Consider the following 15,302-nt stretch of genomic DNA (forward strand, 5'->3'; position numbering starts at 1 on the left):
AAGAAAATGACAGTGAAGGCCCCCCGGGTCTCATCGTTTACAGCTGGGACCTTCAGAATGAGCTAAGGGAGCCCAGAACGTATTTGAGCATGTGGGGGGAGACTCCTGGCACCGAGGGGCCAGTGCCCACGGTCAGACACCCAGCTCACAGATGTGTGAGACTCAAGTTTCTGGAAACGAGTGGGACTCTGAGCGGTGGGCTGGGATGTTCTGCTTTGCTTTTTCATTGTCTGACCACGGCTCTTCCTGTCCCTGCCTTCCCCACGTGGAGGCTGAGCTGTGGCCTGTTGGGGACAGGCGTGTGGATGGCATTAGGGGATTGGATTCCAGCCTTTCCCCAAGGACACAGGAGGGGGAAGGCGAGTGCCCTTATTCTCTGGAAAACTAAGCTGGGTGTGGGAGGGAGTCACTGAAGGAAAACAGTCTCAGCTTGGCTGGGCTGCTCCCTTCTGTGTCCGGCCGTCAGAGGACAGTCCGCGCTGGCCCAGCCCTGACCCGGGCCAAGTGTGCTTCCTGCCCTGCCGCCCAAGGAGGAGCTATTTTTACTCGCATTTGGATGACAGCACAGATTTCCGAGGCTGAAGTGTCTGGCCGGACACAGGAGCACAGAGTCAGCAGGAACCGAAAAGTTGGGTGTCCGGCTTTGCATCCCAAATGCCCAATCTTTGATCACAGGACTTCCTCAGGGTCAGACGTGAATGGAGGGATGTTTGGCCAGGCCCCCCTGCCCATGTGGGGCTTTGCATCCCCTCCCTCAGAACGTCCCCATCCCCGCCAGCCCAGGGGAAAGGACGGCAGAGTCTTTGACAATGAGGGGGAGGAGGAGGAGGAAACGTCTTTTTCTGAATGAGAGACTCCTCCCTTGCCGGGAGCAGAGCCGGCCAGGCGAGGGAGGAATTGTATGCCTGCGGGGGCTGCCTCCCAGCGGAGCGGTGGCAGGGTCGGGGGCAAAGTCATTCCTAGGCAGGGGCTTTCTGGGGTCCAGCCCCACCTGTGCCTCTGTTGCCAAGGAGGACGGAGGAGGAGGAGGGGCCCCAGCCCTGCCCCGTCCTGGGGGACGCCCTGGCCAACAGCAGAATTTCCTGCTAGTTCCCACGACCCCCTGGAATGGCCGGTGCTGGAAGAAGCAGACCTACGCTGGGCCAGATGCTGCAAGGGAGGCGTCCTTGGGGTGAGGAAGGCGGCGAAGGGGTGTGGGGAACCCCACGTGAGCAGGGGCTGGGTAGACTCCCTCAGCACGCTGCGGTTTAGCAGAGGAGCTCGGGGACAAGATGCAGGGCGGAGTAGGGTGGCGAGGCTTTCCTCAGCCGGGGCCTGCCAAGGGCAGTGTCGGGGACCCGGCACCGCTCATTTCCAGGACCAAGGAAGGTGGCTGGCGGACTGAGGGCCTACCACCCTGGGGCCGGGTGGCCAGGGGCAGGGGGTGGCTCCACTGGCCTGGGGTGGGTGGGTGGGTGGGGAGAGGCTGGGGCATGTCCTGAGGGGAGCAGAGATCCTTTGATGGGTTTTAAGAGGGGTGGGGTTATTAGGGTTGCCTTTTCCCAAAATCCATTAGGAGGTTAGTCTGGGGCTAACCGTGGCTGGGGGCCTGTCGGGGCGCTGTGGCCTGAGCACGTCCTTCTTCTGGTCTCGGCTTCAACAAACACCCCCAAACCCCACTCCTGCTCCTCTGCACCCGGGGCTCAGATCTATGCCTTCTACCCCAGCACCCACACCCCAACTCTGTGCCTCTCTGCCCTCCGGAGCCGAGCGACCGATCACGGGTAACAGTGAGAAGCCAGCCGTCCCCGGCAGGGAGTCCAGCACGATGAACACAGACAGAGCCAACAGCCATGCCGCCGCTGTGGGGGAGCAGCCAGCACTGCCGGGACCCCGGAAGCAGCCCTCCACTCCTGGGTCCTCTCTCCCTCTCTCCCTCCCGCAGTGTCCATGGTAATCGCGTTATTTCCCTCTAAGCATCCGTCTTGCTTCCTGTGCGTTCAGACCCCTCTGCATGGCTGTGTGGACAGAGAAGGACCCCAGGACCCCTGCTCCCAGAGAGGGCCAGACGGACCCCTGCTCCCAGAGAGGGCCAGACGGACCCCTGCTCCCAGAGAGGGCCAGACGGACCCCTGCTCCCAGAGAGGGCCAGACGGACCCCTGCTCCCAGAGAGGGCCAGACGGACCCCTGCTCCCAGAGAGGGCCAGACGGACCCCTGCTCCCAGAGAGGGCCAGACGGGAGCCCTAGGGGGTCTGAGCACCCTGGGAGGGGCCTAGGGGTCTGATCCGCCCGCCCCGGTCTGGGCTTAGGGGCTCAGGCTTGGCCTCTATGTCAGTGGCTCTTTGTGGGAGACTTTGGGGGGGGGCTGGAGAGGTGGATCTCCCCATTTTGGCAGGGCAGGTGGAGTTAAGGAGGGTGGCAGATACCCAAGGCCACAGGTCAGGAAATGAGAAGTGTTGTCAGGGGCTCTATGTGGCTCCTGATAATCCAGTGTCCCTTCCCGCTGGGGTCACAGAAAGGAAGGACCCTGGGAACCCGAGCTCCCATTGACCACAAGGTGGCGCCAAATACCACGCCTTCAGGCCACCTGTCCCTTTGATTCCCGAGCAGGATCCCAGGTGCAGAGACTGAACTCTGCAGGGGTCCCCGAGCACAGGGGTGAGGGATGAGACCCTCCACCCTGAGAGAGAGAGCCCTGCTCCCCATATTCAGAACCTGGAGTGGGGGCTACAGCGGGGCTGGGGGACACCCTTAACTTTCCCCAAACTTGTCCTTTCTCTCACCTGGTTTTAGAAGCCCCCAAGCCAGAAACCTGCTCCCCCACCCCCACCATGCATCACATCCTCTCCTGCACAGTGTTTGGGGGGAGAGGAGGAAGAAACAGGAAAGAGGGAAGGCAGGGACTGTAGAGACCACAGGACCTTGGCATGGACACCAGGACGTGGAGGGGGCTTCAGGCTCCCCTCCTGTTCCCCTTTGCTGGGCTGAGGCCTCTCTCCTGCTACACCCCTCCCCATCTTCTCTGAGATCTTTCTGGCCTCTTTCTTTCTTCTTGGGATGGGAGAAAACCCTTGGTGGCTGGCCGGTGGGGGCCTCACCTCCCCCTGCGGAGTAGGGAGGAGGCACTGCCTGCCCGGCTTACTCCTGGCTCACACCTGCCCCGGGGTCAGGGTCAATCCCCAGGTCTGGGTGTCTTCCTCCTGGGAGATTACTGAGCCTGAGCCCGGGAGCCATGGAGGCCGCTCTGCTCCTGAACGTGGAGGGGGTCAAGAAAACCATCCTACACGGAGGGACCGGGGAGCTCCCAAACTTCATCACGGGGTCCCGGGTGAGTGGACCTGGTCTCCTGGCACCAGAAGGGGCTCCCTGACTGCCGCCTTCTGCATTCCCGCTGTGCCTCTTTCCGCTCTGCCAAAGCAGGGCGAGGAGGGCCCTTCCCAGGATTATCAGCCCCGAGCACCTGGGAAGCTCAGAAACGGCGCCCACTCACCGGACGTCTGTGATGCTGGCAAATTAAACTCTGGCATGGGCTGGGGAAAGGGCTTTGGGAGTTTTCTGATGCTCAGTGTAGAGTGGAGCCCTCAGGGTTCACAGTGTTGTCCCCAAATGTCTGGTGGGCTTCCCTGGATGACGGAGTGGCGGGGTCTGTGGCCTCAGATCTAGGGCTTCTGTAAGCTGAGCTCTGAGGTCCCGCACAGCTGCTAGGTAGCGGGATAGCCAGTGGCTCGGAGCCCTTGGCGCGGGGGTTAGGGCAGGCAGCACAGGGTCGCTGTGGGGTCCCGGCCTCTGGATGGGGTGCGGTGTGCTGAGCCCAGAGGATAGCCCCGCGAGTGACGGTGGGAGATTTGTCTGAGACCAGGGTCCCCTCCTGCCGACCAGGTGATCTTCCATTTCCGCACCACGAAATGCGACGAGGACCGGACAGTGATTGACGACAGCAAGCGTGTGGGCCACCCCATGCACATCATCATCGGGAACATGTTCAAGCTGGAGGTCTGGGAAGTGCTGCTGACGTCCATGCGGGTCGGCGAGGTGGCCGAGTTCTGGTGTGACGCCATCGTGAGTAGCCCACACCCGCCCGTGCGGTCCGCGCCTCCAGCAGCCTCGTCCCCGTTCTGCGGGGCAAAGTGGGGTGAAAACGAAACCCTGCATCCCTTCCTCTGCCTCTGAGCCCACGGAGGAGGGTCACCCCAGACCACAAGCCCCCAGAGTGGCCGTCGGTGGTGTGGTCGCCTGGGGGGCGGGGTGGGATAGGGCACCAGGACGGCGCCCCACACACGGTTACTGGGTCCTGGGGACTTTTGGTCACTGGTCACTTTCCTGCCCTTCTGCCTGTGCCCGCGAGCCATGTAAAATTACTCTCAAGTCTGTGACCCTCCTGGGATCGCCTCCTTGTTCTGTAGCCCAGATAGAAATGGCAAGACTCACTTTTTTTTAAAAGATTTTTTATTTATTCGTTTGAGAGAGACACAGCCAGAGAGCACAAGCAGGAGGAACAGCAGTGGGAGAGGGAGAAGCAGACTCCCCACTGAGCAGGGAGCCCCACATGGGGCTTGAGCCCAGCACCCTGGGACCATGACCTGAGCTGAAGGCAGGCGCCCAACCCACAGAGCCATCCAGGCGCCCCCAAGACTCACGGATGTTTAAACAAACATTTCTTTCTTTCCTTTTTAAAGATTTTATTTATTTATTTGACAGAGAGAGAGAGAGAGAGATATCACAAGCAGGCAGAGAGGCAGGCAGGGGTAGGGGGAAGCAGGCTCCCTGCTGAGCAGAGAGCCCAATCTGGGGCTTGATCCCAAGACCCTGGGATCATGACCTGAGCTGAAGGCAGAGGCTTTAACCCACTGAGCCACCCAGGCGCCCCTAAGCAAACATTTCTTATGGAAACTTTCAAGCATATACAAAAATCGACAGAAAGCCCAGAGACGTCCCCAAGCCCATCCCCCACACCAGCCCCCACTGGACCCCAGCCAGGCTTGCCTCATCCCCCCCACCTACTCTCCCTCATCCCACACAGCTAAACCACGCTCCAGACTCCCTACATTAGAGCTGCAAAGACAACTCTCTTATCTGTAAAAAGGGCATTAAAGTAACATTACCTCAGTGTCATTATTACGTCTTTTGAAAACCCCCGTAATTCCTTCAGGCCGATGGTCTCTGGTACTGTCCACATTTCTCTAGCTTAGTGGCCGGCTTATTCCAATCTCGACCCAAACACAGTCCGTGCACAGGGGCTCCCCACATTCTAGAAAGCTGGTGGATTTCCATGGGACCGTCTTCCGTGTTCCTCTGTCCCCACAGTTTCTAGAAATTGTTCTGCCAGCTTCCCACTGGGCGCCCGCCCGGTCCACTGGCCTCTCGCGCTGGGAGTCTCTTCTCACCGTGATCGGCCGACCGGCTCAGACGTCGCGGGCCTGACCCAGCCATTGCCGGGCTCCCCCTTGTCTTTCACCCAACCGGCGCACCAGCCCTTGATGGCGGCCGCTCCGACCCATCATGTCTTCGGGGCCGCTGAAGGAGCAATTTGGGAGAGAGAGAGAGATTGAGATCTGAGTTTGAGCTCTGTGGCCCCGGGGAAGCCCTTTCTCCCTGGGACACTCTGTGTCACTCATCTCTAAGGGAAACCCGGTGCCGGGGGCCGGTTGGGGGCACTACGGGACGTGGTGGCTGCTCGGACAAGTCGTAATGGAGGAGTGCTGACAGAATTTTAGATGCTGATGAGGAGGCACAGGGGCAGAGACGGGGAGTGACTTGCTCAGGGTCGGGGTGGGGTCCCCAGTCGGTCCCCTCCCTGCTCGTGGCAGGGTCTGCAGGTCACAGCACGAGTCAGGCTGCAGAGCCGCCTCTGCCACTAGGGGCACCCACCGCCTCGTCCCTCATTTCTTGGCTCACGGGGCAGACAAGGACTCTGCCCACCGGTGCCTCTGCTGGTCTTGGTCCTGGTGCTTAGAAAGCTGGTCAAGGCGTTTTATTCTTAACTGCCTGGGTCTTCAGAAAATGGGCTTCCTCACGGCTTCAGATGGTTTAATATCCATCGGCTTTGCTCGGTGCGGATGCTCTGTAGCTTTTAGACCCACGTGCACCGGTCATGCCGGCCATCATGCCGCGGCCCGGTAGGCGAGGCCTGGCCACCAGCAAGGCCCTGCCCCCGCAGGATGCATGGTCACCACGCGGGAGGGCTGAGTGCATGGAGGGCTGCCAAGGAAGCCTGGGCTGGCCGATGGATGTGTTGTCTTGGCCGTGTCACCCATCTTGCTGAGCACCCACCCATCGTGCGTGTGCCCGGCTGCCAATCTATCTGAAAACATTCACTGGGGACCAGATTTGGACTCTGCTGTGTGTTAGGAACGAAACACTAAGTGCTTCCCTGAAGGAACCTCAGTTCTTGGAGGAAGAACACATACTTGAACTCTCTCGATACGGGGCAGCCAGCCCCATGACATGATTAAGGGAAGGCAGACTGCTTCAGGGCCCGGGAGATGGGCAACTAGTGCTTTACGGTCTTGGGGGAAAGTCTCCAAGATGACCTTGAACTGGGTATTGAAGGATGAATAGGAGTTCACCAGGTCTGCGTGTAGAGAGCAGGTGGCATCCAGGCCAGGAAGTGCAAAAAGGTTTGGCAGGCTTAATTAGGTTGGCCCCTTTCCCCTCCAGAGGCTCCTGTCCATTTAAGAATCCAAGTTTTGGAAAGACACAGGCAGCCGTCAGTGGAATGATCATACTAGGAGGGACTGGCCTTCCCCCCAGCAGCATTGCTTGTCACTCCCTGCAGACCCTCCCCCTGGCCAGTCCTCTCTGCATCAGTCTGAAGAGGAAGAGGCCCCCTCTCTCCCTCCCCTGCCCCTAGGGAGGGAGGCAGGGCCGCTCTGGGGCTGGGAGCTTCTGCCCTGCCCCCAGGCAGGACGTTGGTCTCCATGTGGGATTTTTATGCCGGTGCCCAGGACCGTGAGGCCACGGGTTGCAAACTAAAATTCCACGAGGGGCCCGGAGCTCTGGCTGTCTACGGATCGTCTGCCTCATCCAAAGGGGCAGCTGGTCCTCAGCTCCGCCTGGATGGTCGCCTGGTGAGCGCCCCCGATATTTGAATGTTGGTTAACTAGTTGATAACAGCTCCGCAAGGTGAGTGATCAGACAAAACCAGTCTGCGCGCTGAGTATGGCCCATGGCCCAGAGTTTGCGGGCTCTCCTATAGCGACAGATCCATAGGCAGGAGACTCGGTGTGGGGGTCCCAGGGTCCCCTGCCTCCGTCACAGGCACGGTCTTGGTCCCCAGGGCCAGAGGTGAGCTCCACGGAGCCCCACGTGTGGCTCTGGCTGGTCTGCGGTCCCCAGCCAGGCAAGCTGTCCTCAAGACTGGCACAGACCTGGGACTCCTATCTTCCTTGCTCCCTCCCTCCCAGGAGCTGCCACCCCGCTGGGCGCGGGACTCGGGGATCCTCTTCAGGCCTTTCTCCTCCTAACTGGATATTTTCCAGCTCCTGGCGGCACCCCCAGCCACAGTGCTGCCCTTGGTGGGGGGAGGCTCTGCTGGTGCTAGGGTATGCATGTCAAGGGGCAGAGTTTCTACCGGAGGTCCTGCCCAGGCAGCCACCTGGCCCTGGGGCCCAGTTGCTCAGTGCACTTGCTGGGATGCAGGACCTGGTGCTGCCTAGAGCAACAGCTGCTCCTGGGGCCTCTCTGGGCCTTAGGTCAGCCTTGATCCCAGGGGAATTAACTACCATCTGGCCTTCTTCCTCACAAAGGAGCCTCAGCAGGGCATTCTGGGCTAATCCTGGCTGGTGGGGGCTGGGCTGGCTGACCTTCACCCCCACGCTGGTGACTCGGAGGACAGGCTGAATTGTTTCTGTCCCTTCAGTCCTTGGAGCTGCCACGAGGGTGTCTGAGATGGGCCGTTTCTGGACTTTCCAAGCAGAGGGGGGCTCTCAGGGACAGCTCACAGGCGGGGCAGCTGAGGCTCAAGGGGCTGGTTTTCTCATCCCTCCTCCTCCTTGAGGGTGGCAAGCCCCGTGCCCAGTGCAGGGAGAGGCTGGGGCGAGCGGGGCCTACCCCTGTGTCTCCTCTAACTCCCCTCAGCTCCATGTCCACAGGTGCGGCCAAGGGGGCTGGAGCTCAGACAGGTGCCCAGGCTCCCTGCTAATCAGCAGCCCCCTGGGGATGCCAGGTCGGCCCTTGGGCCCCTGTGGCCTGGGCCTTTCCCTCCTCCCCACACTTCCCTCCCTGCAGGTCACCAACGCATGGGCTCAGGTCTCCCCGGGAGAGAAATGGGTGGGGGCTGAGCACGAGGGCCAGGAAAGGTGAGAGCGTGCCCCCTGAAACTGGGCGTGAACCCAGTCTGTGTCGTTTCATTGCTGGGTGACCTTTCCCAACTGGCTTCATACCTCACAGTCTCCCACCTGTGGAGTGGGGATAGGGGCCTCCCTTGCTGGGGCCTGTGGAAGGAGCTGACAGAAGGAGCTGGGAGAGCGCTTGGCCTGGAACACAGTGCACCACAGTCCTTCCGGGGGCCTGTTGGGGGCAAACAGCAGCAACAACCCCAGGCCCGTGAGGCTGTAGCAGGACTCAGAGCGGGGGCTCTGAGCACGCAGGCCAGATGCCATCCGCTGTCTTTCCCCCCAGCACACAGGGGTCTACCCCATCCTGTCCCGGAGCCTGCGGCAGGTGGCGGAGGGCAAGGACCCCACGGAGTGGCACGTACACACGTGTGGGCTCGCCAACATGTTCGCCTACCACACGCTGGGCTATGAGGACCTGGACGAGCTACAGAAGGAGCCACAGCCTCTGATCTTCGTGATAGAGCTGCTGCAGGTGCGCTCTGGGAGCGGCAGGGGCAGAGGGCTGTCCCAGCTTCAGAGAGCACGCGGTGTGGGGAGCCTCCCCTCCCTGGTCCCGGGCATCACTGCCTTCTTTCTAGAGCATGAGAGGGCTTCTAAACCACTGCCGCATTTGTGAGGTGGTGGGAGAGGGTCTGGCCTGGGTTAGGACTTGGGTTATGGCCAAGAATGAGGTTCAGCCTGACGGCTACATGGGTGAACAAATAAGGGAATGGTGTCAACAATAGGGCCTTTGCGGGCCTTGCTAGGACAGTTGTGCGGTTTGTGCACTGCACAAGGGCCTTACTCTAAGGTGTTTATTTTAGACCTCGTAGATCTGAACTTTCATGACGGCAATTTCCCAGCAGGTGGCAATAACGTGTCTTGTTCTAGCCAAGTGAGTATGGAGACCGCCTTCTGAATATTGGAAGTCCAGTGTTGACAAGGGCTGTCTGTCTGTAGCTTGCATAAAGGTGCTGATTTAGGGCGGGCTCAGCCGGTGTCTTCTGTCCCCTATGCACGTGCATGTGACCAGCAAGCATGCTTGCAGAGAAGGCAGAAGAGGCGGGTCCCCAGCTGCAGGGGCGCAGGTCCCCCGGTCCCCGCCTCACCCCCCTGTGCTGTCCGGCCAGGTGGAGGCCCCGAGCGAGTACCAGCGGGAGACGTGGAGCCTGAACAACCAGGAGAAGATGCAGGCAGTGCCCATCCTCCACGGAGAAGGGAACCGGCTCTTCAAACTGGGCCGCTACGACGAAGCCTCCAGCAAGTACCAGGAAGCCATCGTCTGCCTGAGGAACCTGCAGACCAAGGTGGGGAGCTGCCCGCGCGGCCGGGGCGGGGGGACTGTGGCAGGGGCGGGGGCAGGCGGCCCAACTCACGGCGGACTGGGGTGCCCCCCGCCCCCCCACCCCGCGCGCAGGAGAAGCCCTGGGAGGTGCAGTGGCTGAAGCTGGAGAAGATGGTCAACACCCTGATCCTCAACTACTGCCAGTGTCTGCTCAAGAAGGAGGAATACTACGAGGTGCTGGAGCACACGAGCGACATCCTGCGGCTGCACCCAGGTGTGGCGGCGTGGGGCGGGGCGGGCCGACAGGTGCGGGGCCGGGCGGGCAGGGATGTCAGGTGCGTAGGGCAGGGTGGCAGGTGCAGGGCGGAACGGGCAGGGCCAGCAGGTGCGCGGGGCGGGGCGGGGCGGGGCGGGCTGAGGGAGGCCTTGGTGCTCACTCGCAGCCACCGGGACTCGCAGGCAGCAGGCCTGCACGCTGGTGCCTCCGCAGCTGGTGCCGCTGCTGGGGAGCAGGTGTTTGCGAGCGAGGTGCGGGGGGACGGTCGTGCAGGGTGGAGTGACTGCGGGTGCGCTGAGACATCGCTCTCCTGCTGTGCGCAGGGGGCTGGGCTCCCTGTGCTCCTCACCTCCTTCAGTGCCCCAGTAACCCGTGGGGGAGGGGACGGGGGTCTGGAGCCCATACCTTGTGGGGAGCCCACGGGACTGAGTAGGAGGTTTCCGGTTTGGAGTTAGTTCTGGGGCCTGGCAGGGTCCCTGCAAGGGAGGGGAGTAGGACCTGCTCTTGCTGCTGTCACCCACATGTACAGCAGAGGAGGCGGCCCCAGGGGCACAGAGAAGTTAAGGATCCCTGTTAAGGTTAAGAGTTTTGTCAGCGGTGAGGTCGCGCCTGGAGGGGGTCAGCAGGTGCAGTGTTGTCCTCCCCTCAGGGATCGTGAAGGCCTACTACGTGCGGGCCCGGGCTCACGCGGAGGTGTGGAATGAGGCGGAGGCCAGGGCGGACCTTCAGAAAGTGCTGGAGCTGGAGCCGTCCATGGGGAAGGCGGTGCGCAGGGAGCTGAGGCTTTTGGAAAACCGCCTGGAGGAGAAGCGGGAGGAAGAGCGGCTCCGCTGCCGGAACATGCTGGGCTAGGGTGCGGAGTGGGCCTGCCCGGCCTCCCCTGGGTACTTCTGCAGCTGCGCACACTTCCTCTAGAACGCTCTCTCAAGTCCATGCCACTCCCTTCTGGGCAGGACAACCACTGGAACTTTACTGTCCCCCATCCTGCCCCCACACCCGGCTTCTGTCCGTAGTCAAAATTACATTTTTTGTGCTTTGTCCGAGGCCTGACTAAAATGGAAAAAACAATAAACAGTGTAAGTAAGTTTCCCCACAGGCCCCATGTGGCACTGTGGTCGTGGTTCTTCCTCCGTGGTCCCCAATCCATGGGCCCAGGGCCACCAGAATGAGGCTGTTCCTGGTGGCGGGAGTGGCTGCGAACACTGTGATGTTTTCTTTCTCCTTCCCCTCTTTTGTGTCACCAGGAGGCTGGAGGTGTCAGTTCCCCGCCCCTGCCCACAGAGGAAAGAGGGTTGATGTTTGGTGGGTTCTGCTTGTGGCTAAGGGCCGCCTGGCGGGGGTGGGGGGGTCGGTGGCCAGCACGGCCTGGGGGGAGGTCAGAGCAAGAGGATGCTTGGAGCTGGGGAAGCCAGAGTGGGACAGTCGCCTGCCTCCTGATGGCCCCTGGAGGCTGGACAAGGAGGGGCCCCAGTGGGGGTCAGAGGCAGGGGCCCCAGTGGCTCAGAGGCAGAGCCTGTCTGAGGACCGCGAGCTCCGGCCCAAGGGCTCCCGGCCCCCGTGCTCCTTTCCATTTCCTGCGCGGACCTTCCTTCCCTCTCTTCTGAGGTCCGTGAGGACCTGCCCCCAAATGTGGTCCCCCCCAGCAGGACTGATGCCCGAGTGTGTCCCACAACCCTGCCTGGTCCTCTGTGTGGACCAAATGGTCAGCCCAACCGTCTCCCCTCCTGATGCCCCAGGACCTTTGCAAGCCCAAGAGAGAAGAGGGGCAGGGCCAGGACACGGAGGGCTGTGTGACGTTAGTGCTCCTGGTGGGGATGGCCCTGGGCAGCCGGAGACCCCTCCCCTTGTCGCAGAGTCCACAGGGTCCCTCCGGCCGCATCATGCAGTGGATTAAGATCAGTCACAATTCCACTCTCGTCTTTCTAGGTCTGCTCTCCCCCAGCCCCGCCGGCCCCCAGCCTGTGCACCTGCCCTTTTTGATTTTACAGTAGACACAAGGCCAAGGGCAGGACAACTGGACCCTTTCCAGGAACCATCTCATGCGCCATCTGGCTAGTGCGGGCTTTGGGGAGCAGCCCCGGGGCCCCTGTAGCACGTGGCTGCCCCGTCCCCCCCAGGGACCTCTGGCCTCCACGCCTGCTTCCCCACCTCCTGCAGCTTCTGGAGGCCGACGCCCTCCTGCCTCTGAGCCCGCCTGGGCGGCCATCAGGTCCCCTGGCCTGCCTGCGCCCTCCGACCTCCTTCTCGCCAGCACCCTTCTCTTGTGCCGGCTCGCCCGAACCATCGGCGCAGTCCCCCCAGTGCACTTAGCTGGGTCACATGGCAGATCCCTCTGCCACAGCGGATCACCTGTTCACGGGCTCTGGGGATTAGGCCACTGGCCTCTTTGGGGAAAGACTGTCTTCAATTTCACCTGTACCCCATGGCCGAAGCGTGGGAGGCGACGTGAGCACTTTGCCTACACGGTCTGGGGGCCCCTTCCCTGACCCTGCCCACTGCAGGCTCCGTGGAAGTTCAGGCCGAGCCTCATCTTCCTGGCGCGCGTGTGCAGAGCTCCTGACCTCAGGTCCTTGTCAGCGCGAGGACCTGATTAACAGACTCTTGCCTTACCTCCCACTACCAACACAGACAGCGTCGGAGGACATCCTGGGCGCCTGTCTCTCCCCAGCAGAGTCAAGGCCGGCGGCTGCTGCGGACGGCGCAGTCCCGGGCAGGTGGCCTGTTGTACCCGTGGGTGTCGGTGTCAGCCACCAGGACAATGCCCGCTGTGGACAGGGGCGCAGGAACACCGGCTGAACCGGAGCATTTGTCCGTGGAGAACACCTCCGTTCTCACACATGCAAGGGCCCTCAGAAATAGCCCGACCTCTCGCTTTGTGGGTGGGGAAACTGAGGTCCACAGATGAGAACGGGCATAGCCGAGGTCACCACGGTAATCACAGACAGAACCAGGGCTGGGGACACTTGTCTCCACTGACCAGGGAGCCTCAGGAGGGAGGGAAGGAGGGCCCTGGGCTCCAGCACAGCGGAGGGGCTGGGGGAGAGACGCGGGGGACGGGGTCGGGTGTCCGAGGCTGGGGTCCATGCAGCGGCTCGTGTGGTTGGGGAGTACTCCCGCCACAGTCTCCCTGGTGGTCCAGTCTGATGAGGGCCCCGTGCAGAGAAGGGGGAGGAGGCAGAAGGAGGGAGGGGAGGAAGATGAGAGGGAGAAGAGAAAGAGCGTGTTTAAGAGGACACGGCGTCCCTTCCCAGCCAGCCGACCTCAAGGCCCAACCAGACCCTCCCTCAGGGAAGAGAGGGGGAGGGGGAAGCCAGTGTCTGCAGCCCCCGCCACCGGGTGCAGAGCGACCTGGAGCCCACAGCCGGGGCACCGTGTCCCGCAGACGCCCGGGCGGGAAGGGGAGGGCAGCGTGGTCCAGCGGCTTTGAATTCAAGCAGCGGCGATGATTTCGAGTTTCCTGGTGGCCACGCTAAAAAGGTAAAGAAGAAATAGGTGACGTTAATGTTGACCCAATATGTCGAAACACTGCCGTTTTGCCCTAGATGAGACGTTTTGCGTTTTGTTTCTGATATGGTCTCTGGGGTGATCCTGACTCGGCCAGCATGTGGTAGTGGTTCCCCCCAAGCTCTGCCCCACACACTACAAACTAGACTCCTTCTGGGGTTTCATGTGAACGCGCTCCAACAGTGGAGTCCCCTCTGTGCTCACTGTTAGCGCATAAGCCTGTGGGTTCAAGCAGAGGTGCGCTCCTGGTGGTCTTTGCCGCAGGCGTGGATGGGGCCAGTGTGGGGCTCAGGGGGACAAACAACAGACCGAAAGACGCCACCTCTCGTCACCATCATTCTGGTTGTGAAGGCCGCTGGGCTGCTACTTACAGTTGTGTGTGTTGTGCACTGCACAATCCAGGGGCCCCCCTCTTTACCTCCTTGTCATCTTAGGTACATGTCGTTACTGCAAATTCCCAGCAGATGTCAGGAAAGTGTTTTGGGGAAGGTGCAGCTTTTCCTCATTTGCTTGGTTGCTGTATTGGCTAATGCTGGCCCTGTGTTTCTGCTGAGTTGGGCTGGAGAAGTCAGTTTCTGAGGGCCGGGCCTGAGGATGTCCACATCTGACACTGCCCAGTACTCGTTGGCCAGGGCATGCCAGGAGCGACGGCTGGCCAGCGATACCGGGGCTCCCGGGTCCTTCTCTCAGCCAGCGGAACCGCTTCTGGGACGGGTGGCCCGGCTGGGGTGGTGGGTAAGCCAGGACAAGGGCATGGTCACTCCTGCAGACCGGCCCATGAGTGCGGCTGGGGCCTGGGGTCCTGTCCTGAGGGCAGGGCTATACCCTGGGGAACTCACACGTGGTCGGACTCTGGCACAGGATGCAGGCCGGCATCTCTGTGTCCCTCCTGCCACGCCCTCTGACCTCCACTCTGTGCTTCTGCCCGACCACACTGTCCTTCCGGGGTCTGGTAACCGTGCCCTGCCCCCCGTGTTCTGGGGCTCCGTCAAGTCCCCTTGAAGAATCTCCCTCAAGCCCCCCACACTGATGGTGCTTCGGGATCCTGGCCAAACCCCAGCTGATGTGCTCACCTGGCCAGTTCAGTCTTCCCAGCGCCCCGCCAAGTGGCTTTCTCACCCTCTCCACACCCCTGACTCCATACAGTGTTTGCAGAACTTGAGCGTGGGGCAGTTTAAGTGACCTGCCCATGGCTGCCCGGCCAGGTCCCCGCAGAGCTGTGATGGGAAGCTGAGCTGACTCTCCGACCTCAGCCCCAGCCCCAGGGCTGTCCCTTTGTGAGGCATTTGGCTTCTGGATGGTGACTGTCCTCCGCGGGCCTCCTGTCTGACACCGGGGTCCCCATGGCCATCGATTGGGTTGTCGGATGAAGGCCGAGCACGGCTGTCACGCATTAGCCACGGCGGTCACGCCAGGTTCCGAGACCGACTCCCAGAGTCCGCTCGGTGTATCGGCACCCAGCGAAGGGCCAGTGCTGTGGCCTGGGGTCACCTCGTCATACGCCTGGGCTGCACCACAGCCGCCCCCGCCCTCCGCAGGCCTCCTGGGAGCCCGTGATCAGGTGCCTCTGTTTTCTGGGTCTAAGTGAGCCTGAATTTTCTCCACCTGCTTGAGCCCCAGCAGCTCCTGCCTGCATGGGAGGAGGGATCCGCCACCTGGAGAAATCTGGTACGTATTTTGTGCCAGTGTGAACCATGCGACCTTTCACGGGTGTCCCCATTCCGTCATCAATACCACAGACGGCCGACCCCAAGGCTTCACTCTCTTCACACGGCTTTTTGGGAACCCCGTGGGGGATTCAGAGCAAGAACAGTGACCCCCGCCTGCAAAGTTTATATTCACCCTGAAGACAGGTTTGCCTTTGTCTCTTAGAAATGCCTTTTCTTTCCCCAGGACTTGGCATCTCTGGCCACGCCGCGGGCCACCCTGCCAGTTCCTGG

General features: G+C 61.5%; 1 protein-coding gene across 1 annotated transcript; it reads left to right on the plus strand.

Moving 5' to 3' along the window:
- The first annotated feature begins 806 nt into the window (after positions 1 to 806).
- Positions 807 to 10,825, plus strand: AIPL1 (aryl hydrocarbon receptor interacting protein like 1). The gene is made up of 8 exons (XM_032322295.1): positions 807 to 1,171; positions 1,925 to 1,932; positions 3,152 to 3,309; positions 3,861 to 4,040; positions 8,601 to 8,789; positions 9,427 to 9,603; positions 9,714 to 9,855; positions 10,508 to 10,825. The coding sequence occupies exons 1-8, from the start codon at positions 810 to 812 to the stop codon at positions 10,708 to 10,710; spliced, it is 1,419 nt and encodes a 472-aa protein (XP_032178186.1). The 5' UTR covers positions 807 to 809; the 3' UTR covers positions 10,711 to 10,825.
- The last annotated feature ends 4,477 nt before the right edge of the window (positions 10,826 to 15,302 follow it).

Source organism: Mustela erminea, chromosome 18 (genome assembly GCF_009829155.1).
Source record: "Mustela erminea isolate mMusErm1 chromosome 18, mMusErm1.Pri, whole genome shotgun sequence".
Classification (NCBI taxonomy): Eukaryota; Metazoa; Chordata; class Mammalia; order Carnivora; family Mustelidae; genus Mustela; species Mustela erminea.

What these genes read in the sequence shown, in the direction of transcription:
- AIPL1 (XM_032322295.1), top strand. Translation starts at nt 810, where the DNA reads ATGAGGGGGAGGAGGAGGAGGAAACGTCTTTTTCTGAATGAGAGACTC. An exon ending in ACTTCATCACGGGGTCCCGG is followed by an intron (nt 3,310 to 3,860) that starts GTGAGTGGACCT and finishes CCTGCCGACCAG; the next exon opens with GTGATCTTCCATTTCCGCAC. An exon ending in TGAGGAACCTGCAGACCAAG is followed by an intron (nt 9,604 to 9,713) that starts GTGGGGAGCTGC and finishes CCCCGCGCGCAG; the next exon opens with GAGAAGCCCTGGGAGGTGCA.